The sequence below is a fragment of the Sorex fumeus genome, unplaced genomic scaffold, assembly GCF_029834395.1.
Source record: "Sorex fumeus unplaced genomic scaffold, SorFum_2.1 ptg000079l, whole genome shotgun sequence".
NCBI classification, from domain to species: domain Eukaryota; kingdom Metazoa; phylum Chordata; class Mammalia; order Eulipotyphla; family Soricidae; genus Sorex; species Sorex fumeus.
The window spans coordinates 7,708,033-7,734,594 of NW_026606136.1; the positions used below are offsets into that span (position 1 = coordinate 7,708,033).

Consider the following 26,562-nt stretch of genomic DNA (forward strand, 5'->3'; position numbering starts at 1 on the left):
TTAGGGCGAACTATTCTGGTTAAGTCATCTCAAAGAAAGGGTGAAACAGTATCAGGCCTAATACTTTTCTTTCCTGCTTGGTATTTCTAGTTAGACGATTTTCATGAGAATCGATTCTTTTCACCATATTCAAACTTGTCTTGTTTGAAGGAAACGGAGTGAACTCCTCCCAGTTAAATGGTGAACGAGACGGTCCCTTGTATCAACACCAGAACGAACACCGAGGCACAACTCCTTCACGAAGAGAAAAGAAAGATGTCCCGGTGGGTGTCTAAGTCGAGACTCTGCCTGTACTCATTTCCTTCGTCAGTCCCACGTTCACGTGGCACTTTCAGTGAAACTATAGTGACTGCATGTCAGACGATTGGTCTCTTCATATTTCAGCTGTCAGAATGACACATAGGTCATTTAAATTTTGAAAAAGGGTTAGTTTTACCTTGACGCGCTGGATCATTGCTTTTTGTTTATACGATTTTGATATTGGCTTCTTAAATGTAACGAAATGTGCGGGTTCTGAAATTTATTTTTTAAAATAATTCACAATTTATTATCAGAACATAGACCAATTTTGAACATAGTATATGATAAGATGTGGCCTTCTACATATGGGAAACAGTGTTCTTGTGATTGATCAAGAAGTGGCTGCGATTCTTGTCATTGATAAGAATCCTTTGGGGGAGCTGGAGAGAGAGCACAGCAGGTAGGGCATTTGCCTGGCACGCGACCGACCCGGGTTCGATTCCCAGCATCACGTATGGTCCTCTGAGCACAGCCAGGCAGCCAGGAGTAACTCCTGAGTGCCGAGCCAGGAGTAACCCTGTGCATTGCCGGGTGTGACCCAACAAGTAAAAAAAAAAATTCTCGGGGAGTAGAGTGATAGTAGAGAACGGGGTAGGGTCTGTACCGTGCACGCGTCTGGCCCAGGTGTGGTCCCCGGCATCCCATGTGGCCCCTCGAGCACGGCCAGGAGTAATTCCTGAGTGCAGAGTGAGGAATGACCCCTGAGCACTGCCAGATGTGGCCCCCAAACAAAACGAAGGTCAGTGTTAGAGCCTGGTCGCCGGGGCTGGGAAGATCGCCCAGAGGGGAAGGGGCTCGTCTTATACGCAGTCGGCCCTCCTCTGGCCCCTAGAGCCCCAGAGCACAGAGCCAGGAGTAACCCCGGAATAAAGCTGGGTATGGCTTAAAAAAAATTTAAGATAAAAAATAAAATATGGCTATAGCTTCTTGAAATTGAAGGAAGTTTATTATTACTTAAATATAAGAGTTAACGTAATATTCCGAGTTCCTTAATTAAAATCTTCTCCAAAGTACTTGATGTAGCTAAAGGAGATCAATACAATATAAATGGGTATTTTGAAAAAATGAGAACAATTAAATCAGAAATTCATGGCAGTATTTGTAAATCCTTAAAATTATATTTGAATATATAACAAGAGATAGTACAGAGCTTACACCGCTTTCCTTTCATGCAGCTGACCATGGGTTGATATCCAGAACTATACAGGGTCCCCTATGCACTCCAGATATGCCCCCAAAACAGAAAAACACAAAACCAAATTTCAGAAATGTCTAGTACTATCCAGAATACTTCTTTTGCATCATATACGTGAAATCAGTTAACGGCACCTTTTTTTTTAAGTTATTCACAATAATTTATTACATTCAATATTCTAACACCAGTCCCACCATTACACCTTCCCATCACCATTATTTCAAATATTCCCACTACCCCCAAAGTCTGCCCCTAAATAATTTGTGCAATATTGCTTGTTGTGAATAATCCTCTAAAAATTATCCCCAAAAAAGTTTCTTTAGAAGAAAGTCTGTGAAAATTGTTGTATCTCACCCTCGAGCCATTAAGTCTTTGTACAAGAAATCACTGGGCTGGAGCTATCGATAGCACAGTGGGTAGGGTGCTTGCCTTGTACGCAGCGGATCTGGTCCAACCCCGGTTCGATTCCTCCACCCCTCTTAGAGAGCACAGCAAGCTAACGAGAGTATCGTGCCCACACGGCAAAGCCTGGCAAGCTAACCGTGTGACGTATTCGATGTGCCAAAAACAGTGGCAAGTCTCACAATGGAGACGTCACTGGTGCCCGTTCGCTAACATGTTGTTACAGGTTGAGCCTGTGTGCAGTTTTCCTTTTTTGATTGAGATCAGTTGCCTTTACACCCCCATCAAACGTGGTGTGCTACTCTCGGTACATCAGTGGCATAGAGTGTGAGACGTCCAGTGTATAAAATCTCCAGGGATTCTAAAATTTTAAATAGAGTGATCCAGCTGGAATTAAATTTTTAACTGGGTGGTGACTCTGGAGGTATCCCTGCAACTTGGGGCCCTCTTCGGAGATTTATTTGTGAGTCTCTGAATCGTGGCCGTGAGTGAGTTTCGGTGGCACCAGAGGCAGTCCGTGGGCATGACTGCCAGGCTCCCAAAAGACGGGGCGATGGGGGTGCGTCGCCCATTCCCAGCCATCCTGACTCCGTGCGAGCCTGGAGACTTTAGCCACAAACCCGCGTACGTGGGTTTTTCGGCAGATTCACTCCTGGATGAGGCTCGTCTGAGCCTGTGGTGAACAGTACCTTTTCAGCTTTGTCAAGTATCATTCAAATGCTTGTGGTTTATGTCACTTTGAGAAGAAATAGTGACATCATATCTCAAAAATGCTGTTATTTAGATAACTTTAGAAGCAATGCAGAGTTTCATAAAGTTCATGGTTGTGATTTCCCTTTCACAATTACTGGTATACTTGACCAGTTATGAATACACAGCTAAATTCACCAAAGTCTAATTCTTCAACTGACAAAGCACATCATAAGTGACATTAAGATCATCTGTACACCGGGAGTAAACATTGTGTTACACATAGCAGAGTATGTGAGTGTAAATTGTATTAAGAACTCCCACAAACTGACAAGAAAAAGTGACATAGGAAAAGGTTCATTCACAAAAGAGGAGCTACAGGCAGCCACACAGACGTGTTTTCAAAAGTTCTGGAGTTGCCAGCCTTTCCTGAGTCGGGGCAGGCAGCCTCCCCAAGTCCCACCCACGTCCCAGCCCACACCGTGGAAGCTCATCTCCTAGAGACTCAGTTAAACACCAAAAGAGAACAGCTAAGCAAAAGCGTGTCTCAGATACCCGCCCCGCTGGCTCCCTCCTGCCAGAGCCCAGAGCCGCTGCCGCAGCCCGACAGCTCTCGCCACGCCCCTGCTCTGGCGCTGAAAGGTTCCGGATCTCCCGGAGGGTGCAGCCACGAAACTCCACAGCATCAGCATCCCAGGAGCAGCTCGCCAGACTGAATGGGGTGCGACACGGAGCCAGCTAGTCTCAGCTGACACGAACAAACACGGAAGCTCGTGGCAGCAGCTCAGTAAAGCCCAGACAAGCTCTTAGTGTCTCGTGACGGATAGAACCATTTTCACGGGTTTTCTTTCACAGAGGGTTTTTTTGGTTTGTTTTTGATCATCCCCTTGGTCAGTTAGTGATGCAAGCAATATCAAAGAAATCACTGAGGGCTGCTCTGGGCGCAGGGTAGTGGGAGGTTGGGACAGTGGAGACGGCGGAGGAAGGTGACGTGGGGGGCTTGGGGTTGGAATATGGAAGCGGGTAAGAGTCATCATGGCAACTTTGGAAACCACAGTGTTTAAGGGGGGTGGGGGATAGATACTGGGTATTTCTACATGGATGCTTAAGTATCTTAAATGTAGGGAGGTAGATACATTGAACAAGGACCTGGCGTTGGGGTTGGCTGTGGGGGGCGCAGCCTTCCTGGCAGTGAGCCCCTTGGGTTTCTGAGCATCGCCAGGCGCCGCGCTGTGGGTCCGAGAGGACAGGCGGTGCGGGGCCTGTGTTCTGCCGGCATCGAGGCCTCCTCTCAGTACACACAGGACACTGGGTCCTACGTTCTGCGAGAGCAGATACCCGACAGCGGCGGAGGCCGAGAGTCGTCCTGCCCTGAGCCGAAACGAGCTGGGACTTGATTCGGGTCGAACTGAGTCTGCTGGCTGGCGGGAAGTACTGCCGTGGCCTGGTGCTGAGGAACCATGTAGCCTCGGCCCTTCCCTGGGGCTGTGCAGAAATGGAGCTGGGAGGTGCGGGGGGACACGCCTGTCCGTGAGGACGGTGTCCCCGTCCTGGACGAGTGCAGCTGTGGCCAGAGCCGCGAGCGCCTCGGCATCTGTCCTCGGGCCTGAGGTGGGGTTGCTCTCCCGGGAGCTCCAGGAAGAGAGTGACGCGTCCTTTTTTTCCTCCCTAGAAGCCGATCAGTAACGGTCTGCCCCCAACGCCCAAAGTGCACGTGAGTATAAACACCCAAGTTTTATCTTCAAGCCAATGTAGTTTCTTGCACGTGCACCTTTGGCCGCGTGTGTTGCACGGTTACAGATTCTCCCCGGGGGGCTCTCCCTGCGGGTGCCGAGGCTCCTGGGCAGAGCCGGCTGCTGCCCCCTCCCAGAAACAAAACGGAAGGCGGGAACAAAGAGCCTGTGAATGAGACTTTTCTAATATAAGCTTGATGACGTTTGGAGCTGTTTTCCAAAATGCGTTTCGACCTTTTTGTAGCTGTGTGTGAAGAAATGTGGAAAGGCTCGTGATTATGATAGAAGATGGAAAAACTTAAACTTTGAGTTCTTGTGGTTTTGGCTGTTTAAACTGGAAGGCATGTCTTGTAATATCTGAAATAATCAGCAAATGTGCTTGATGAATTAGTATTAAAATCAGAAAGTAAAAGTTTTCCCAGGAGGGGAGATGCATGCTGAAAGTAGACTATAGACCGAACATGATTGCCACCCAATGCCTCTTTTGCGAACCACAACACCCAAAAGGAGAGAGAACAAAAGGGAGTGCCCTGCCACAGAGGCGGGGGCGGGGGATACTGGGGTCTGTGGTGGTGGAGAGTGGGCACTGGTGGAGGGATGGGCACTTGATCAATGTATAATTGAAACCCAAACACAAAGATTTGTAAGTCTACAACTATACCTCATGGTGTCTCACTAATAAAAATTTGAAAAAGAAAAGTAAAACTTTTAAATGATCCAGGAAACATAATCAAATGCCTATTTTTTTTTTTTAAACAAGCCTGGGGTCCAAAGAGCCAGTGCGGAGGGCAGGGGTGAGGCACTGCCCTGCAGTACAGACGGGACAGACGCCGCCCAGCCCTTTGTCACTGTGCTTTGAGCTGTGGCAGTTCTTCTGGGCCCCGGGCACCACACTGGTCGGCCCAGAAGCAACGCTGAAATGAGAAATAGGTCTGTCTGAATGATTTAGAATTGAAATGTATGTACGTGTGTGTAAATATATGTGTGTGTACATAAATTCCACAACAGCCGTATTTTACTTCTAAACCAAATTCCGTGATTAATAACTATTTGAAGACTCATGAGACCAAGTAAGAAAAAATTTGACCTGTATAGATGATTAAAAGGAAATAATTGTATTGTTCTTGGTGTGAAGCTTTGATTTGCAGCTTCTATAAACTAGTTTTTGTATCGATACTGTTGCTGTGACAATTTTTCTTATGTGAGAAGAGAAATAACACTTGAAGTAAGATTTTTCTCTGTTAACCGTTGTTATGATCTGACCCTTCCTAAGACCAGCGTTGGTTTTCTTTTACTTTCTCAGATGGGTGCGTGTTTCTCAAAGGTGTTTAACGGGTGTCCCTTGAAAATTCACTGTGCGACATCATGGATAAACCCAGAAACAAGAGGTATGTTTTTAAGTTGTAATTTTAAAAGCATTTTTTACATTCCTTTGTTATTGTTTTCTGTACAGTGGCTCAGAAAACATGCAGTTTTACTAAGATATTTCGGGAAAATTTGGTTGAACTAAAATCATTTTAAAGATAAATTTCTCCCCGTGTGCCTCTGGGGAGACACGGTCCAGTTTTGCTGTCACCCCGACCACTGTAGGGAGCCACACTCCGGGCCCTGGCTTCTCCACAGTGCTGTCCCACGGGGCCAATGCTAGGCACTCACTCCGGGGCCCAGCGCCTGCCACTGACTCCACCAAAGTGTCCCTGTGGGAGTCGAGAGCGCTGGCTGGGACCCCTGGCCGGACCTTTGTCCCCGTGCCTCCTCCCTCCTGCTGGAGCGGCTCTTACCTCACCGGAGGGGGCTGGCGCTCAGAGCTTCTCCTGGCCGCCCTGCGGCTGAGTCCAAGATCGGCTGCCTGAGCTGGTCCGGTTTAAACCGGGGTCAGCCGAGGCCGGCCACCTGAGCGCTGAGCCCGTGACGCTGGCACCCCAGGAGTGACCCTCCGGACGCTCTACCTCATCCTCGACCTGCCTCAACTTCACCGGCAGAAATGCTGAGTCTCTTCCTGCCACCTGAGAAACGACCGAGGGGTCCGTGGCCAGACCCGGTGCCTCCTGAGCACTTGTGCCACGTTTGCGTTGGCTCTTTCGGGCTGTTTCTGTGGCCGTCCGCACGCCCAGCAGCGTTGAGAGGCCTGCGGTGCCCAGGCCTCCCCCAAGGCCTCTCTGCTCTGCCAGGGACGGGGCAGGTCTGTGGCGGCACAGCCCCCGCGGAGGCCCGGCTGGGGCGACGACGGTGTGCCTGGCGCCGTCTGCATTCCCCTTCGGCACCTCTGATGGGGGGTCCTCACAGGGGCTCCACAGAGCCGGTGTTGCGTTTCCCTCTGCTTCGGAGCCCCGGGAGTTGGAATGTCTCACGTCTTGCTTGCTTGAAAATTGAAAACGTGGCCAAAGAGATGGCACAGGGCTTAAGGCACTGGCGTTGCGGGCAGCCAGCCCTGGTTCGATCCCTCACCGCGTGTGGTTACCTGAGCACCACTCGGGTGATCCCTAAGTCCCGGAAGTAAGGGTGAGCAGCACGGGCTGTGGCCCAGGTTCAAAGATGAACCGGAAGCCTTCACTGCCCATCAGTCAGATCATTCTCCTCATGTGTCAGTACGCTTTGGGCTTACAACCCCGTTCCACAAACCTAGGGGCACCCTCACAGTGCTCGGGGCGCTCCTGGCTCTGTGCTTCGGGGGAACTCCCAGCAGTGCTTGGTGGGCCGTGCGTTGTGGGGCTCAGCCCCGGCCTGTGCAGAGCAGGCGCCCGTCCATCAAGCTGTCTCTGGCCCTGATGACAGCCTGTAGAGCAGGAGAGCCGGGACACAGCCAGGCACTTCCTGCACGTAGCCAGCCCAGGCTCCTCCCCGTCTCTGCATTTGGCCGGTCCCCTGAGCACTGCTGGGTGGGATCCCCAAACAAAAAATTTTGGTTTTGATATATCGGTTTTGTTATTTCAGATCAATACTTGATATTTGGTGCTGAAGAAGGGATTTATACCTTGAATCTTAATGAACTTCACGAAACATCAATGGAACAGGTATTTTATTTTCTGTTTTCTCTAATTATTTCCAGTTTTCACTCACTGAACAGAAGGTAAGAAAGGAGTTTCGTTTCTGCGATTCACTGCCTCCTTCATTCACGTATCTCTTTGGAACATCTTCTCCGACGGTTCTGCGAGCAGGCTTACGGAGCTAATTCCTGATCTTCCTTGCCCCCTCTAATGGTTTTTGGCCACCTCCAGCGGTGCTCAGGCTTCCTCCAGAGTGGTAGTTGGGTGACACGCAGGGGTCAGGTCCGGCCAGCCACAAGCAAGACAAGCGCCGTGTCCACTGTGCTGTCTCCAGCCGGACTGACCCTTAAGGAAACCGCCTTCTGACCCGTCCCCATTGCCCTAGGAGTGAAACGTGGGCCACAGGCAAAGATGGGTCTGGAGTCCCGGGCGGATGGAGGGTGCCTGCCGGCAGGTGGACAGGGTCGTGGAGCTAGGAGTGTCAAGTCAGGGCCGAGTGTCTTACTGCCCAGTGCGTGCGGGCGAGGACCTGAGAAACCTACAGGACCAGGTGCTGGAGAGGGACGATTCCGCGGGCACTGGGCCAGCACCCCGGGAAGCAGCCCCGGCTTCAGGACGGGAACAAATGTCCAGGGGCTGTGCGGGGCAGGAAGGAAAGGCCCAGAGTGTGCGCCGAGAGGGACTGACCGTCCACTCCAACGGACCGGGCAAGGGCGGCATAGGGGCCTACAGGAGGCCTGGACCTCGGCAGCCCGGGTGGGTCCTATCACCGGGAGCTACTCTGGGCAGTGGACACAGCAGTAATGGCCACCCCAGGTCCCCTCCTGACCCGACGTGGAGCCGGTGGGTTCAGAGGGGTTGTTCCCCGGATGTTGGGAGCTGGCACGGGCCTGCCTGCCCGCCCGCCCAGGACCACTCGGTCAGACCCTGGACCTGCTCAGACACAGGCTGGGACCGCAAGGTCTCCCCCGGGTCGGCAGAGCTGCTCGGTGACTGCCGACTGCCCGGTGCCAGCCAGCACGGATTCTCTGACACCAGGGCCTCGGGGTCACTGTGGCACGGCCCCCCTGACTCTGGGTGCTGTTGCGCTGAGCTCCACATTCCCATGGCCTTGGGTCCATCAGCCCCTCAGAGCCGTCCACAGTGGCTGTCCCACGGGCTCGGGCCAGCCCAGCTCTGCCCAGCCCTCGCGTGGCCTCCAACAAAAAAGAGAAACGGAAGGGTTCCCCCCACCGCCCCCCACACTCAGGAGGGTCCCTGCGAGCTGCCTGAACTCCTGGGGAGCCCCCAAGCAACATCCTCCGCGAAGTTTTCAGTGGAAAAAAGAAAAAGTACTTGGATCCGTTTCGCCCTGGTGCAGAATGGAGCAAACATCCCAGTATTCCTCTCTCTCATTCTTCTACAGCAAAACAATTTGAGAGAAACCAGAAAGGCTTAGAGTTTACGAGATGTAGTGAAATTTAGTACTTGAAAAAACCCTTATCAGAACTTTTTTTTTTTATGACATCTTATTATCTCATTCCTACTTTGGACAAACTTGCAGGCTATCGAATGTAGCCTGCCCACAGGGCAGAGTCTGGCAAACTCCCTGTGGCGTACCAAATATGCCAAATACCAGTAACAATGATGGGTCTCATTCTCCTAAAGAGCCTTGAATATAATCTCAGGGCTAGGATGAAAGAGACGTTACTGGGGCCTGCTCGAGGCAATCGACGAATAACAGGATGATGAAATGAAAAAAAATGAAATGAAAAAACCCTTGATGCCTTTACATTGTTCCTATACTGATGTTAGAGAATTTGTCTTGACCTTGTGTTTGTTTATGCTTATATTCCATTTACAAATATTTCCAAGTTTGACTTAAAATATAAGGAAAATTCTTACATTTACTTGCACTTAGAAAATACGTGTGACTCCGGTAAGCCGTGGGTCTGGTCCTGGACAAGCACCTTCTCGTTGCGTCTGTGTGGGAGGAAACCCAGCTCAGCACTCAGTCAGATCAGCTTCCCTGAACCCAGTAAAAAGAGAGAAGGTCCTGGGCGTCGCCCCGCCTCTGCCTGACTTCCAGTGTAGCCCGCGAGCTCCCGGTGTGAAGAGCGTGAAGGAGCGGTTGGGGTTTTGGTTTGTGTGTTTGTTACTAGGGGTTTAGGGCCTTTTCCCAGCTGTGCTCAGGGCCCAAGTCCCGACCCCAGAGCGAGGGGCAGCCCTCCCGCCTCCCGGCGCAGTTGTTTGTGGCCTCCCGGGAGCCCCGGCCCTGGGCCCACTTGCTGGATTCAGCAGCCGCCACAGCCCTGCAGCTTTGCTTGGGGGCTGTTTCTGTGAGTGCGCCTGAGAAGTTGTGAAACGGTCTTCAGAGATTCGAGGATCCTGGGCTGTCGGGCGCGGCCGTGGGGTCCCGACGGGTCTGTCCCTTGCGGCTCCTCTCCCTCCCTCCGTCCCAGCCTCCCTACATCTGATGATGTAGTTTTTATCAGAATGTCTCTTGGGCTTTTTTCTGCTGCTTCTCTGCAGAAACTAAGTGTGTCCATACGCCTCAGCAGGCAGACTCGGGGAGAAGCATACAAGGATTTCGTATCAAAACCAAAATAAAAGATTGTTCGAAAGGGCCTTTTTTTCCCCTGTCATAGTTTGGGATTATGTCACCCTTACCAAAGAGTCATTGAGTGTGACACTGAGACTTGGATAATAAGTTACCAAGGTTAATGAAGGCTAATTCTTTTTACTCCTGTAAGAGTATATTGAATGGGGGCTGGAGCGATAGCACAGCAGGGAGGGCGTTTGTCTTGCACGTGGCCACTCGGGTTCGATTCCCAGCATCCCATATGGTCCCCCGAGCACCGCCACGAGTAACTCCTGAGTGCAGAGCCAGGAGGAACCCCTGGGCATCGCCGGGTGTGACCCAAAAAGAAAAAAAAGGTATATTGAGTGATCATTAAAATATTTCAGAATTGTCTGTTGATTAATCTGTCACATAGTAAACGTGTGTGTGTGTGTGTGAGAGAGAGAGAGAGAGAGAGAGCGCTGTTATTCGTCTTCTTTTGTAAACTGGTTTTTCTTTTCAGCTCTTCCCCCGGCGGTGTACGTGGTTGTATGTGATGAACAACTGCTTACTATCGATATCTGGTGAGTCTTGTGGGTTTTTGTCGTTGTTGTCGTGTTTTGTTATGTAGGAGCACTGCTGTTTATTCAGCCACTAGTTGGGCCGATTGAGTTGGGCATGAACTCCACGAGCCAGTTTTTCGCGCCTTAGTTTTTCCTCCTCCTGTTCCTTGTTTCTCGGCAATGTTTCTCTTTCCCCGCAGGTAAAGCCTCTCAGCTCTACTCCCATAATCTTCCTGGGCTCTTCGAGTATGCACGACAAATGCAAAAGCTGCCAGTCGCAATCCCAGCCCACAAACTCCCCGACAAAATACTGCCACGGTAATTGCACATTTAATTATGTGTTCGTCCTGAGAGAGAACTTGCTAATGATCTGCTCTAAGAAGTGGTTGTGCTGCAGGACTCAAAAGCACTCTTTGGGGGTTAATAGAAATCGTGCATAATGAGAAATTTTTAGGAAGGAATATATTTTCATGAGTTCTTATTTGTCGCATTCTTTTAAGATGTTCCAATATCTAGTTTCATCAGACATTTTCTTCCACATTTTGTAAAATATCTTTTCCTGTACGCCTAAAGCCGATTCCTTTCTGTAATTTTCTGATAAACATATTTCACATGTAGTACTTTTGACATTTTTTTAAAATTTGTTTTCTCAAGTTACAGTTTATCAACTTAAGAACCCAGACTTTCTTGTTAAGATTTTTCCACTAGGGGGGCTGGAGCGATAGCACAGCAGTTAGGGAGTTTGCCTTGCATGCGGCCGATTCGGGTTCAATTCCCAGCATCCGATAGGGTCCCCAGAGCACTGGCAGGAGTAATTCCTGAGTGCAGAGCCAGGAGGAGCCCCTGTGCATCGCTGGGCGTGACCCAAAAAGGAGGAAAAAGAAAAAGAATTTTCCTCTAGGAAATAAGTTAGAAATGAGAGCTGTTTGGTGCTGCTGCGTCTTGCGCCTGCTTGACGGGCTGTTTGCCCCTTGCTCGCGGACGAGCTCTCTGAGCCTGGTATCCACTCGGGGGACTTTCCTCCCTCAGACCCCGAGGGGTGGTGACTGAGATGCCCCAGAATCTGCCCTTCTCGGGTGTTCGTTGACAGCCAGCCCAGAGATCCTCGTGGGCGCGCTTGTCCGCGTTGTCGGATGAGGATGCGCTTCGGAGTGTGCTGCAGCGTTTTCCGTCTTCGTTATTTGCGCTGGATGGAGTTGGGTCCTCGCACGGTGCCTGGGAATCGCCGTTGCTGTTTCGGCTGGAGTTGGGGTTGGGGCTTGCCCGTGCAGCTCTGGCGCCCGCGGCCTTCTCTCCTCCCTGCGGCCCTGTGCCGTCTTTCTCTCGTTCGGAGATGGCTTCCGTCCAGCTTTCTGCCTGAGACTCACCCCGCGGAGACCATGCCCAGGCGTCAGCTCCGGGGCTGGAGGTGTGCTTGGTGTCTCCGTGTCGGGTGGGGCCTGCGTTTGCCCCTGGTTGTCCTGTTCAGTTCTTCCCAGCTCGGCTGAGCACTCTGTGGGACGCAGTGTCTGTAGGTGGGACGGGTCGAGCAGACGCTGTCTCTCCCTTTCGGAGCGCTAGAGAGAAAGGCCTCGGAAGGTTTGGGCCTCACGCTTTTTTGCAGGGCCTGTGTTGAGTTCATCTTAAGTGCCAGCAGCACCCACCAGCGCAGCCAGCCCACTTTCTTCCTCCTCGTTATCTAGATTCAGTGATTGGAAAATCTGATTTTTGTTTTGCTCAGGAGGCATACCTGGCTGTACTCAGGGCTGACTCCTGTCTCCATGGCGCTGGGGATCAGAGCCAGCCCAGCCCCGGGCAAGATAAGCACCTGACACACTCACTATCTCTCTGGCCCTGGGAAGTCTGTTCTTAATTCTCACTTGTTTGTGGGAAACCTGAAACCGGTTTCTTAGGTGGCAGCACCACTTCTTCTGCACATAGAGACCACAGATCACACTTCCGAGGTATCATGAGTGCTTCGTGGGCCTCGTTGCAAAGGCAGTGGCGCTGGCTCTCTTTTCAGAAAAGGCTTTGGGATCCGGGCAGATTGAACTTTGATCTGCGTCTCTGCCTTTGCGGTCTGGGGCCAGGATGAGTCACGTGACCTCTCCCCGGCAGTGTAGACATCTGCAGTCTGGCTTTCAGATTTTTCAAACTAAGAATAAAGAGCACTGCGGTTTCAGCCAGTGTTTGCTCCAGATTCTGGGAATTTTTGTTTCCATCTCCAGGAATGTGATCAGCATGTGAGCGACCTGGGCTCGATCCCCAGTGCCGTATGAACAAAGAGTGTTTTGAATTGTGTGACAGACATGAGAGCAACAGTCTTATGATCACTGACCTGTTCAGTGAAATCTGAGGGTTTTCCTGCTCTGAAATTGGTCAAAGGGAACAGACTCCTTTACCCAGAGGCCGAGACTCGGGATGCCCGGGGCTCCCGGTCTCCTGCACATGCCCTGCTGGCGTCACCTCAGGGTTGGCATCAGCCCGAAAATGTCTTAGCACACAGACAAGCCCTTGCTTGAGGAACTATTTCCAACCGCTCTCGTGCAAGCCCAGAACGCTGTTAATGGCTTCTGGAAAGCTTCCACGAGGCAGCCGGGCTGTCTCACTGAACACTGCAAACAGACTCATAAGTTACTGGCTAAATTGCTAATGATGAGGAAGTTTCTGATTCTGAGCCTGGTATTGGTCGAGAGGCTCAAGGTCACAGACTTGTGCCACGCGTGACTTAGAGTAAGAACTGAGCGCCGCGTGTTAGAATCCATGACTGCAGATAGCGCCTTGGGAAACGGGCGCGGGCTCCTGCAGGCTGTCCTACTGTGCACACGGTGGCAGGCCCGTCCCGCAGTGCTCCGGGCCGGCGCCCCAGCAGAGCTGGCCCAGCTCCCAACCCGCTGCCTCGTAGGGCTCTGTGCTCAGAGCCAGGAGTGAGAGCCCTGAGCACTCCCAGGGTGAAAACGAAAACAAACCAGAGAGCTTTCTGGAAGTTGTTACACAGCCCAGCACCTGTGCAATTTGTATAGCCAGCAAGGCAGGATTCGGATTTTTTATTTAAAAAAAAAAAAAAAGACTGGTGCAGAAGGACTAGAGAGGACTAGACAGCACAGCAGGAAGGGCGCTGGCCTTGCACTCGCCAACCCGGATTCAATCCCCCGACACACATGGTCCCCCGAGCCTGCAGGAGTGACCCCTGAGCACCAAGGGGTGTGCCCTCTCCCCCTCACAATAGGCTTTCACCTGGAGGGCAGCGGCCCTGGCGTGGGCTTGTGGGACAGTGTATGCCAAGACCACGCTGCAGACACCTTTGTAGATCTCAGGACCTAAAAGAAGAAATATAGATATATAAAAAGAAAAGGCCAACACACCGCAACAGCATGCGAGAAATGCACTCAGGGCTAGGGCGACACTACGGCTCACTGGACATTTGCCTTCCGGGACATAGAAGAACTCCGGGAAAGATTCCTTGCCTAGTCTTGTCATCCCCCAAATGCATGAAGACCTCATCCCTCTGAAATGCGGCTCCTGAGCTGGGGCGTCAGAGCCAGAGTGACAGTGAGCGGGCAGGGGGTTTGGGGCCAGCCCGGTTTGATCCCTGGTGCCCCACGTGGTCCGTGAGACCGCTGGGCATCAGCCCTGAGCACAGAGCCTGGAGTCAGCCCTGAGCACAGAGCCAGGAGTCAGCCCCGAGCACAGAGCTGGGAGTCCGCCCTGAGCACAGAGCCGGGAGTCCGCCCTGAGCACCACCAGTTGTGGCAAAAAGTAAATAAAATGAACAATTTATCTATTACCTTTTGTGTAGTCCAGGCGTCTCTTGTTTGAAACAAACCCCTCTCCTGCCCTGTATTCCTAGGGACGGGCCCCAGCCGCTGGTGCTCCTTCCCACTGGCTCTTGGGACCAGAGCGGCCCTGGGTGGAGCTTCTGCTGAACCCAAGTCCCTTTCTCTTCGGCTCCTTTTCTTGGTCATTTTCCTCCACCTGTTGCCGGCATCTGCCTCGACCCTTAGAGCGCTTAATACGCTCGAATCGAACACTCATCCTCTCGGCAAGAACCTGCCCTCGGCTTGTCTGTCGGTGAAGATGCCGGCAGCGTGCTGGCTGACACTGCAGACCCCCAGTTCTGCCCTGGGAACTTCTGTGGGGCTTCCTCTTGGGACCGTCCGTTCCCTCTGTCTGTCTCCCGTGTCGCCTTCCCTGTATCCGCATGCACGTGGCCAGAGGAGCGACTGTGTTTCCTGAATCCTGAAGGTCTCGAGGACAGACAGTGCGCACCCCCCCGCACTCCCTTAGTCTCGATCATTTTTGCTGTTTACTGGCAGATGGTGGCGTGGGCCGAAAGGGACATTTGTACAGTTTAAAGCCACTTACATATCTGTGTAGAAAAGGAAAAATTTATTTTGAGGTTTATACGACCTTTACTTGTATTCTGGGTTGTAATATTATAAAAGATGCCTGGATGTATCTTCTTTTTTTATGTCTTTTCCAAGGTCATATCTTTGTACAATCCAAATGTTTTATAGTTTTGGTTTTTCATATTTGAATCCTGCATTCTTTTGGAATCGTTGGGGAGGGTGATGGAGAAGAATCCGGTTTATTCTCGGTTCTAATAGGAAGTCTGACAGATGTGCGCCGGTTTTTGAACTTCTCGTTTTTTCTCCACCTAACTGTGACTGTCCCTTCACCAGACTGACGTGGCTGACGGGTATTTTCTTTTCACTTGCACTCAGGAAATTTTCCGTGTCTGCAAAGATCCCCGAGACCAAGTGGTGCCAGAAGTGCTGTGTCGGTAAGTGGGCGGCAGGTCCCACGCCCTCCTGCTGCGGAGCCGGGAGGGACGGCGCTCGGGGCGCTCGGCCCAAGGGGGTGTCGCCCACCCCTCCCGTTCCCCGGGGCTCCGTGAAACGCCCCCAGGAGAGCATTTGCCTCTCCAGGGTGCCTTGCAGGCGGCCTGTATTCCCTCGGAACAGGCCTCAGGCTTCTCTGGGAGCTGAGAGTCTGTTCCTGCGCCGCTGCCGGCCCCAGCTCCTGCCCCACTCCAGAGCGGCCTCAGGCTTCCTCAAACGTAGCAGACGCAGACGCGGGTGCCGGGTGCCTTGAGGTTCTCCTGCGCGTGAGCTCGAGCCGCGTGGCAATTAGAACCGAAGCATCCCCTGGGAGCGTCACCCCAACGCACCTGAGCCTGCACCTGAGCCGGCCCTGCGTGTCTCCTCGGCCCGCGGCGAGACAGGAAGGGGCGGCTCTGGGGCGGCCCAGAGGCCGTGTCACGGGCTCACGCCGCCTTTGGTGTTGCAGTGAGAAGTCCTTACACGGGCCACAAGTACCTGTGCGGGGCCCTGCAGACGAGCATCGTCCTCCTGGAGTGGGTGGAGCCCATGCAGAAGTTCATGCTGATCAAGGTGAGCCGTGAAGCCCCAGGCAGGTCCGTGACACCCCCCACCCCAGCCCACCCCCAGCGCAGGAGTCGGCCTTTCCCTTCGGAAACGTTGTTTTTGCTCTGAAGTGCATGTAATGATTTGGGATTGTCCGGGTGGTGAGCGCAGAGCTGGAGTAAGGCCTGGTCACTGCTGAGCGTGACCAAATACATAGAATAGACACGTGTACGTGGGGGCCCGAGAGCTAGGAAAGGGTTAAGACGCTTGCCCCCCGGGAGGCCTCGCCCAGGTAAGTGATCCCTGGGCACCACTGGGCGTGGCCCCCAAACTGGAAGCTGCAGATAAGTCCAGGCGCGTTTTGTCCCCAGCACGCCCCTGGCATGTGGGACGGGGCCCTCTCTGGAGCTCTGAAGTGGGGGCTCCCCGTGTCGTGCGCCCTCACTCCCCTCGTCTCGGTCACTCGTGCGCGTGGGGAGGCTCCCATCACAGTGGTGCTAGAAGCATGTTTGAGGCCATACAAAGCTCGCGTTGGTCATGATTGTCATTCGCCGAGTGAAATCACTTAAGATAGAGGGCTGAATTTTCTCTGTGGACTTTTTCCTTGTCCACTCATGCAAGAGTGTCTCTTGCGAATCAGCATTTCGGACCTTCCGTTACATGGCGCAGCGGGTGAGGGCCGGGGAGAGGAGCAGCGGGCAGGTGCTGGCTTTGTAGACAGTTGCCCGGGTTCGACCCCCCCCTTCCGTCTGGAGCTTTTGAGTGTTTCTGTGAGAGAGAGACCGTCACCGCACTCGCGGCAGGATTGTCCTGCTTCCCCGAGTGACGCGCTCTGTCTCCGCAGCACATAGATTTCCCCATCCCGTGCCCACTGCGGATGTTCGAGATGCTGGTCGTCCCGGAGCACGAGTTCCCACTGGTCTGTGTTGGTGTCGGGAAAGGGCGAGACTTCAACCAGGTGGTGCAGTTCGAGACCGTCAACCCCAACTCGACCTCCTCGTGGTTCACAGAGTCAGGTTGGTGGTTCCACGGCGTCACGGGTGAATAAGGAGTCCGTTTACCGCCCCCCCTCCCTCTCTCTTTCTCCCTCGCTCTCTCCCTCTCGCTCTCTCCCCCTCTCTTTTTCTCTCTTTCCCTCCCTCTCTCTCCCCCTCCCAATATCTGGCTGTGGTCAGAGATCACTCCTGGTGGGCTCGGGGGGATATTCAGGGTGCCGAGGTGCTGAAGATTGAACCCAGATTGGCTGTGTGTGATATCCCTGCTCGCTGCAGTAGCTCCTCAGCTTTAATCAACCCTTTTTTTTTAACTTAGTTTTTTGCTTGTTCTTGGGCCACACCTGACAATGCTCAGGGCTTACTCCTGGCTCTGCACTCAGGGATCACTCCTGACAGGCAGACACGACCATCCGGGGTGCCGGGGATCAAAGCCCGGTCGGTCACATGCAAGACAAACACCCCAGCGGCTGTGCAGTTGGCCTGGCTCCTACATTTTTTAACCAACGCACAAAAAATTCCAGTCCTCAGTGAGAATGCAGCCCGCTTTGAAGTAGTTAATTTCCTCAGCTTGTTCAGAGCAGTTTGATGAATCGGTTTCGCGTGTATATTGAGAGCACATGCGTGTGTCCATGTGAAGTCCGGGTGTGTGACATGATGCTGGATCGTTACACACGGGTGCTGTGAAGTGAGGAGCCGGGACCTGGCGTCAGGGCTCACAGTCCCCGCCCGTAGCTGACGCGTGGCCAAGAGCTGCAGCCTCGTGGCCTTTGGGGTCACGGCAGGGCCGTCTGGAGGCTCCGCCCGGCGCCAGCCCTGTCCCGCCGCACCCGACTCTCTTCCCCTTCCCTTTCTCTGTGGCAGGCCCAGGGGCAGCCGCCGTCCACCTCCCAGGGCCTGTGCGGCATCTGAGTCTCCTAGACGGGAGTGACGCCGGCCCCGCCTGGCCCGCCCCGCCCCGCCCCGGCTTAGTTTCAGGCCGGCAGGTTCTCCCCTTGTCACAGATGGCAGGATTCCCTTTCTTTGTATGCCCGTGGTGGGTGGTTGGGGGTGTGTGTCCGTCCGTCTCCTGGTGTGTGTGTTAGTCCAGGGGAGCGGGGGGTGTATGCCTGTGAGTCCGGGTGGTGTGTGGGGGGGGTGTACCTATGTACACCCCTTGTTTCTGATCCTCTCTTTCATCTCTGCCCCTGAAGCAGTTAGCGTGTCTTGGGTAACTGTGAATAACGTGGGGTGCGGATGTGAAGTTGATTGATTCGGGGCAGGGGCTGTGAACCTCAGAGCCACCCCGGGCCCTGCCTGGCCCTTCGTTTCAGTAACAGCCATTTCTGTGGAGGAAGGCTGGTACCTGACTCTGTTTCCTAGAGACTGGTGGTGCCGGGCGTCTTCCGTGGTCCTCCGGGGGATCAGGAGGCTTCTGAGGGCTGTGTCGGTCCCCCCGGGCCTGTTCAGGTTTCTGCGTCCTCGTGGTCCCGGTCTGGTAGGCCAGGAGTGGGAGGGATTCCGTGCAAACGTTCTTCCACGGAGTCAGCCGTGTCGGTCTAAGCATCCGTGACCATCGCTGTGGGCTTAGTGTTTCCCCCCTTCTGTAATTTTGTCGGCTCGGCCATGCCCGTCGGTTTATCTTTCAAGATCCCACCTCTTGGCGTCTTCCTTTCGGCTGTTACAGTCTGTCAGGCACCTTCTTCTGCCCAGATCTTTTCCCTCCTTCCTTCAGATTTGGGGATATGTTTTCCCCCCGATTTCTTGAGGTGTAATGTCAGGTTTGTTTTGTTGCTTTTGGTTTGGGGCCACAGAGGTTCGAGGACCCTGTGGGATGCCGGGGACCAAACCCACGCTGGTGACGTGAAGGCAGGAGTCCTCCCTGCTGTTCTCTGGCCCTGGCCCCTTGGGCCACTTACTTCGCGGCGTCTTTTCTTGGCGTGTTTCCGCGACTGTGGGTTTCCTCGTCGTGCTGCCGTACCGCGTTCCGTTGGTGCCGAGATGCTGCTTCCTTTTTTATCTTCCCTTGACTCGCTGGTTGTCGGGTGTGTTGTCTAATGCCCCGTGCCTTTACTTTTTGTCTCTCCGTATATTGATTTCTGGTTTCACACCACTGTGGGCAGCAGAGCTAGCGATAGAATTTCTGTCTTCACGAGCCCGGGAGAGTTGTTCTACGGGCTCTTGGGCGTCATCTTCCCCGGAAGAACGCTGGCCACATAAAGAAGTTCCACATTCTGCTCTTGGCGGAAGGTTCCGTCGGCTCCTCTCAGGTGTGGCTCAGGCTGCTGGCGTGGACCTCAGACTTCCTGTGACGTGCCTCTGCTGAGCCGGGGGGTCCCGACCCCACGTTTCTGCGTTGACTGCCTGGGCTCTTTTTAGTACTTGCTCTGCCCGTCCACACGCTGCGGAGCAGTGCTGAGCTGTTCGCGGTCAGTGCATCATCTTCCTGGTGATCGAGCCTTGTCGCCGTGTGTCACCTGCCGGCCCTGCTGGACCTTTCGGACCGTGTCAGCGTCCCATCTGTCCTATCAGCTGTGGGCATTCCTTGCCCTGCTCTTCTGTCCTCACTGTCCCGTTACTGCCCATCTCCGTGAGGACGTGTGTGCCCGTGGGCGTGTTCCCGTCCACTCACTCTTCCTGTATCGGACCCGCTCTCGGTCGCAGCACCCGCTGCCACCCTCTCCTGTCTGCACCCTCAGCTCCTTGTGGCCTCACTGGGCTTTGACTCCATCCCCAAACCTCTGTGGTCCCCGGAGGCCAGGATGCTCCGCGCCTGCCTCGCCGAGTGGGGAGCCGCCTGGCGTCCCGCCGCAGGTCCCGGGAGTTCGCGTCCCTCTCCGTCGGCCTCTGCGGGACCCTCTCCACGTTCTCTGTACGGGACGCGCCAGTTTTGTCCTGTGTGTTTATCCGCTTCCTTTTGCCTTGCAGACACCCCGCAGACCAACGTTAGTCACATCACCCAGCTGGAGAGAGACACCGTCCTCGTCTGCCTGGACTGTAAGTCTCGGGGTCGGCACTACCCGGCGTGGCTTCGTCTGTCTTCTTTTCTGAGTGACTTTTCATCCCCACTCCAGGTTGCATAAAAATAGTGAATCTCCAAGGAAGATTAAAGTCCAGCAGGAAATTGTCATCAGAACTTACCTTTGATTTCCAGATCGAATCCATTGGTAAGTCAGCGTTCCGTGTTCCATGTTCCGTCACATCTGTGAACTTTGTAAATAGCGTATCTGGTACCTACCTGAATCAGTCTTTACCTCTGTGCATTCTCTAAAGAAGTCGAAAGGCAAAGGTAAAGGCCCTCCCGTTGATCGTCGATTTGCTCGAGCGGGCCCAGTAACGTCTCCATTGGAGACTTTGTTGTTACTGTGTCTGGCATATCGAATACTCTCGGTAGCTTGCCGGGCACTCCGAGAGGGGCAGAGGAATCGAACTCGGGTTGGCCATGTTGGCCGCTTGTAAGGCGAACGCCCTACCCACTGTGCTATCGCTTCGGCAGCACATATGCTAAAGAAGTCTAAGTAATTTAAAATTAATTTGAATTGATTAATGTTTCAGACCATGGTTCTAGCCTTCAGACGCGTCGTTTTCCTCTAAATGCTTTAAAGTGTGGTGCTTAATGTAGATTCACTGTTTGGAGAAATCTAAATATCTGAACTTTCTGGAAAAAGTAAAAGTATTACACTCGGGAGAAAATTAGATGACAGCGATCACATGCGATAGTACTGGGGAAGTGAGTGACAGCCCATCTGGTGTCCAGCTTTCTACCGTCTTTCCTGTGCCATTTTCCAGTGACACTAAGACCCTGTTAGCAGCAGCTAGGACAGAGCCGGTGGTCCCTGTGTCTGTACCTGGTGGTCTTACTTTCCTCCAGCTCCAGCACAGGGTGCTGCTAGTCCCGTGTTGAGGGAGTTCTGGTCGCGTCGCGCTGTGAGCACTGCTCTAAGGAGCATCACCAGCTGTGAAATATGAGGATAAGGGGTCCGAGAGTACGGCCAGGAAGGTGCTTCCCTTGCCCGCAGCCATCCAAGTCCATTTCCCATTTCCTGGCACTGCGCGTGGGCCTGAGCTCCACAGGAGCGAGCCCCGAGCACCGCTGCGTGGCGGGGGCAGGGGGTGGTAAGGAGGGACAGAAGCTCCGCAGGGCACGGAGGCTGGGAGCCCGGGCTACACCAGAGCCTCCGGTGCTGACGTGTCGTTCATCTGCTTTGGCTTGATTCATCTGCGGGCTGTTCCCAAAGCTGCTGGAGGGCCTGGGGGAACATTCTTGCTCCACCTTAAAAGATTGTGGACAGGGGGCTGGAGAGAGCACAGTGGGTAGGGCGTTTGCCTTGCACGCGGCCGACCCGGGTTCGATTCCCAGCATCCCATGTGGTCCCCTGAGCACCGCCAGGGGTCATTCCTGAGTGCAGAGTCAGAGCCAGGAGGAACCCCTGTGCATCGCCGGGTGTGACCCAAAAAGCAAAAAGAAAAAAGATTGTGGACAAAGAAGGAATCCAGACAAATCCCGGAATCCAAGAGAGCAGGACAGAAAAAAAATCACACAGTCTTGGAAACTCTTCGGAACGCTATACTAGGAAGGCCAGCGGAAGTGGGCCTCTCCAGAAAGCCCTCCGGCCAGAGCGTCCATCTCTGCAGCATATTGACGACAGAAAGCGAAGGGTCCGCGGCCTCCGGACGCGCACAGAAGCAGCGGAAAGCTGTCGCTGTGCTGCGTTGTCATAACAGGCCAAGCGCAGGAGCTGCCCGTCTCCTGGGGGGGCGGGAGCCGCGGGCTGACGGGGCAGCGGGTGGCAGTGGGAGGCGACAGACTCTAAGGGCGGGCGGCCGGGCCGGGAAGGGCCTTTGTACCCGCCACGAGCAGGGGGCCGCCCTCGAGGGAAGTGGAGGGTGCTGTCACCCTGTGGGGGAATCATTAGAAAAACGGGGGAGGCTGGGGCGCCGCTCAGAGCCGCGCCTGCCCGGCCAGCTGTGAGTCCCACTGAGGAGGGGACGGCCTGGCGGGTCGGCGCAGGCCGGAAGCCAGCACAGTGTCAGGGTCTCAGAGTTGGGGGCGTCCGTGTGTGCTTTGTGCTGCCGTTTCTGAAGTCGTCGGCAAGGGCTTGACGCTGACCTGGCCTTCTCGGTCTCCGGGGTGGAGGCACCGTGCAGGCGGGCAGGGGTGCGGCTCAGGGCTGGGCGGGGGCCTTGCAGTGACGGCTCTTCTCGCCCACAGTCTGCCTGCAGGACAGCGTGTTGGCCTTCTGGAAGCACGGCATGCAGGGCCGAAGCTTCCGGTCCAATGAGGTATGTCGGCTCTCCAAGGCTGTGGCCGTGGACTGGCTCCGAGCTTCCTCGGGTTCTCCCTCGTTCTTCCTGCTGGCTCTGCCCCCCCCCCGCCCCCCCCCCCAGCTGGCACGGCCCCTCCCAGCGTCACTGACTCACCTGCCCTCTCCACCCGCACGCCCCGGAGCAGCGGTGCCAGGGCGCTCCCTGCTGGCTCTGTCTCCTCCCCTGGAGTGGACGCCCGGCCCCAGGGCAGGACCCAGGACAGCGGCTGCCGTGGCTGTCTGCTGGGGCCGCCCTCGCCAGCCAGGACGTGGCCTGCAGGGGAGCCGCTGCCCCGGGGCTCACAGCAGGGCCGGTGCTTTGTCCTTGGGACGCTGCCAGGGGAGTTTATCGCAAGTTTATCATAAGCTGGTGTTTCCAGCCCAGCGAACTGGTAGAGTAAATTGCACTTCCGGTCAGAATTGCTTCTCAGCCAGGAACTGGGCGGGCAGTGTCCACTCCCTCTGTCTTCCATGGCAGCATCAAGGTGCTGTAGACCGACTTCGGCATCAGCGCTGAGAGGACAGGAGATCGTAGTTGCAGGCGGTTGAGGAAGAACTTTCTAGGCGCCTCTTTAGCTGGGCATTGACCCTGCGAGAGAGCCCCCAGGGCGGCTCTTTCCAGCCCTTCCCGCAGACGGCAGCCGTCCCCAGCAGCTCCTCCCTCGCCCAGCGGCCAGGCCGTGAGCGGCAGAGCTGGCCTCCCCGAGTCCCGTCTGCCGTCACGGCGCACTGCAGCCTTTGCGGTGAACAGCGAGGAGACGCCCCTGCCGCACTGCCTGGCGCTGGGAGCGCACGTGCAGCTCTCGGGAAACTGCATCATGTTATGCTTTCCCTAAAGTGTTTCCTTCTGGGGCCAGCGCGATGGTGCGAGGATCATGGCAGTCGCCCTGCAGGAGGCTGACTCCGATTCAGTCCTTGGCACCATATACCCGAGCACTGCCAAAAGGTTCCCCTCCCAACAAAATTTTTTTAAGCTGATGCTTTTTAAAATACGTCTTCTTCCTACTCTGATATTTAATGATAAACTCAAAAAGCGCCACGTTTTTTCCTGACTAACAAACTGATACACTCGTGTGCTAATCCCCCAAATCGACTGTCACACAGAGGTAGATTTTCATCTTGAGGAGGAAGTGTTCTCTCTAGTTAGAAATGATGTGCCCACAGGTAAAATTGTGTGTCTTCAATTTCAAAAATTCAAATTTGTGTTTCATTCACCAGGTAACACAAGAAATTTCAGATAGCACAAGAATTTTCCGGCTCCTTGGGTCTGACAGGTATGGAAAGGGGCTATCCTGTGTTCGAGGCACTGAACCTGTCTTTCAGATCTAGCATGGAACTGATTTTGAAGAGTTAAGAATTAAAATGTTGGGGCTGGAGCAATAGCACAGCGGGGAGGGCGTTTGCCTTGTACGCGGCCAACCCAGGTTCGATTCCCAGCACCCCATAGGGTCCCCCGAGCACCGCCAGGAGTGATTCCTGAGTGCAGAGCCAGGAGGAACCCCTGAGCATCGCTGAATTAAAATGTCTACAAGAATATAATCAGTGTTCTGTTTTTCACATCCTAAGAATCCCATGTGACACAGTAGAAAGACTGAGGAAGACGGTGCTCTCCGCACGTCTCGGGGAGTTTACTACACGAGAGCAAGGAACTGTCTTAGAGAGGAAGTAGGAAATTTCTTATATTTGGTCCACAACAAACTTAGGGTTCTGTTCTGGCATTCTCGGATTCTTCAGTTACAAATTGTTTCAAGAATTTATGACAACTAAGGTTGGGGGCAGGGCAGGTAGGGCACTTGCCTTGCATGGGCGGTCCCGGGTTTGATGCTGGTACCCCACTTAGTGTCCTGAGCCGAGCAGGAGTGATCTGAGTGCAGAGCCAGGGGGAGACCTGAGCAGTCAGCATTCAGGTGTGACCGGACACAAACAAACCAGAATTGGAAGAGAGTTGTTTTTCCTTTTTGGATCACACCCGGCGATGTACAGGGGTTCCTCCTGGCTCTGCACTCAGGAACCACCCCTGGCTGTGCCCAGGGGACCACATGGAATGCCAGGAATCGAACCCGGGTTGGCCGCGTGCAAGGCAAACGCCCTACCCGCTGTACCATCACTCCAGCCCCGGAAGAGCTTTTGATAAGGTTTAAGTTCACATCAACGTAGAGTGTGTGTGTGTGTGTGTGTGTGTGTGTGTGTGTGTGTCTGTCTGTCTGTCTGTCTGTCTGTCTGTCTGTCTGTCTGTCTCAGGAGGTAGTACCGGTACGACAGGAGTGACCAAAAAAAGAAAATTGGAAGTTCCTGATAAGGTTTCAGTCACGCTGATGTTCTCTGTGTGGTGCGTGTGTCACTGACTTCGAGGGAGGAAGGAGGCTTCAAGCAGCAAGCTTCCTTCCCACGGGGCCAGAGAGGCCATCCGGGGGGGAGGGCACGTTCTTCGCATGTAGGCTGACCTGGCAGCCACCTCCCAAGCACTGCCAGAAGTAGTAGCCCCTGACCGTCGCCAGGTGTGGTCCAGAAACCAGACGGAAACCCCACTGTTCCCCGAGCTGGAGTTGCAGGGCTCAGAGCCCTGCGGGTGCCTGGGCGGGGCAGGGCAGCGCAGTGGGGAGGGCTCGCGTTCTCAGAGTCGCGTTTCTCTTTTTGAGTTTCTCCCTTTGTCCCTTCCTTTCAAGGGTTGTGGTTCTGGAGAGCAGGCCAACCGATAACCCCACAGCAAATAGCAACTTGTACATCCTGGCGGGCCACGAGAACAGCTACTGATGTGCGCCCCCCGACAGACACCCGGAGCCCTGGGAGAAAGGGGCCCTGCCCTGCCCTGCCCCGCCCCGGACAGAGCCTTCGAGCCGCCCAGAAGCAGCGCTCCCGCCTCCCGCCTCCCGCCTCCCGGTGGGCCTGGGAGAGACCTGGCGACTTTGGTTTCCCTGGTATGGATCTGTTTAGCGTATTGAACCACACAAGTGCTTAACTCATTGTTATGTAATCTTTGTACATAGAGGCAGTATTTTTCTGTGAAAATTCAGATTGCTGCAGACACACACTAAGAATTTATGTAGATAATGTACTTTTACGAAATGTACAAGTGTCTTTTCTGTACAGATGTAAATGTCGATGAAATGCAATCGGGTCAATATTTAAGAATTCTCACGTACACTCTGGGCTGGGCTGTACCACACGCAGGGTGCTGCGTTGAGGCAGCGCCTTCGACACTATCGGATTTTTATTCTATGTAATTTAGAAATACGAATACGAATCTTGTAACTCAGATTGTTATGGCGGCTGTAATCATTTTATAATCTGGTTTTTAATCTTCACACAAGTACACTGGTGTTTCTATTTGCACAGTATTGGGACTTGATGTAGTAAGTCACAAAAGGAAGCTGTGACCATCTGCAGCTGCCCACAACATCATTTTTCATGGATTCGGAGTGTTTTCTCTGTGAAACAAGCCAGTTGCCCACCTGTGGTAAAACTGGTCTTTTTATCCTTAGGCAGAACCCTGTGAAAGTGCTTGTTTGTGCTTCAGAATAATACCTTTGACAACATTTTAAATCACAGAATAGCGGTACCGTGATGTAACACTACAGTTGTTGTCTGAGTTATAATATGCACAAAGAATAAATCGAAATTAGTGAAGAGTCCACACTGAACATTTCACGCAATCACATTGAAGAGCTGTAACATTCCATAGAGGGAAGCAGTTCCAGTTTTGAGTGGGAGTCTTTACTCTTGTTGGTCTTAGGATCGTTGTCATATTTCTTTTGATTTAGGGTATGAACCTACGGCCAAAACATTTAGTTACTACCTCACATAACAGCATGATGGTCAGACACATCACAGGACTTCGTTTTGGTTTCAGTTGTTCTCGGTTGTTTCTCCCAGTGGACTTCGTATGTGCCAAGTTCTAGGAACAGGCACTTTGGGCTCTGTTATATGCTGATGTGAGTATATGCACACACTAAGAACAACCCACATGGTGATTCCTGGTCTTCGTTTATTTTACTTGATAATGCTTTCAAAATATGCTCCCGGTTGTACATAGTGTAAAATAAACGTTTTTCTAACATACTGTCGTACAGTGGCTTCGTCTGTGTGTCCGAAGACTAAACTCTAGGCAGGAGAAGGGTGTGTCTGTGGCCCAGCGTAGAGCCGCCCAGTGCCCGGTCTTCGTCCCTCAGGGCATCATATTCCTATTCGAGATGTTTCAGGAGAGTGATACTCCCTTGTGTTTGGGTGAAGGACATCTCTTTGTAGCATCTCCTACTTCTCTGTCAGAAAAGCGGGGTCAGCATTAGAGCGAGTCCGGACTGCAATCCAGCCCAGTCCTGCTCAACACCCTTGATTCGAAAAGGAATACCATGCCCCGTATTCATCACACCTGCGGCTGCTTCTGGACTGGGGTTGACAGTCGCCTGTTCTTGTGACCTGGGGTGATTCGTGTGTGTGACTGAGAACGTTTTCCTACCTGGAGGTCAGGACTGCTGAACCCTACAGCTCTCAGTGATCTTGCGTATACTTACCCAGAGTCACTTCTGGGGAA

General features: G+C 53.5%; 1 protein-coding gene across 2 annotated transcripts in view; it reads left to right on the plus strand.

Moving 5' to 3' along the window:
* MAP4K3 (mitogen-activated protein kinase kinase kinase kinase 3) overlaps window positions 1-26,082 on the plus strand; it is a 135,426-nt gene extending 109,344 nt beyond the window's left edge. For both annotated transcript variants that reach the window (XM_056130572.1, XM_056130573.1), the window contains 14 exons: window positions 151-263; window positions 4,260-4,301; window positions 5,624-5,708; window positions 7,255-7,334; window positions 10,370-10,430; window positions 10,610-10,727; window positions 15,113-15,171; window positions 15,678-15,781; window positions 16,599-16,770; window positions 19,654-19,722; window positions 19,800-19,892; window positions 21,938-22,008; window positions 23,250-23,305; window positions 24,698-26,082. In XM_056130572.1, the coding sequence (XP_055986547.1) occupies window positions 151-263; window positions 4,260-4,301; window positions 5,624-5,708; window positions 7,255-7,334; window positions 10,370-10,430; window positions 10,610-10,727; window positions 15,113-15,171; window positions 15,678-15,781; window positions 16,599-16,770; window positions 19,654-19,722; window positions 19,800-19,892; window positions 21,938-22,008; window positions 23,250-23,305; window positions 24,698-24,785 (1,211 nt within the window). In that variant the 3' untranslated portion in view covers window positions 24,786-26,082. The remainder of the gene's footprint in view (window positions 1-150; window positions 264-4,259; window positions 4,302-5,623; window positions 5,709-7,254; window positions 7,335-10,369; window positions 10,431-10,609; window positions 10,728-15,112; window positions 15,172-15,677; window positions 15,782-16,598; window positions 16,771-19,653; window positions 19,723-19,799; window positions 19,893-21,937; window positions 22,009-23,249; window positions 23,306-24,697) is intronic.
* The last annotated feature ends 480 nt before the right edge of the window (window positions 26,083-26,562 follow it).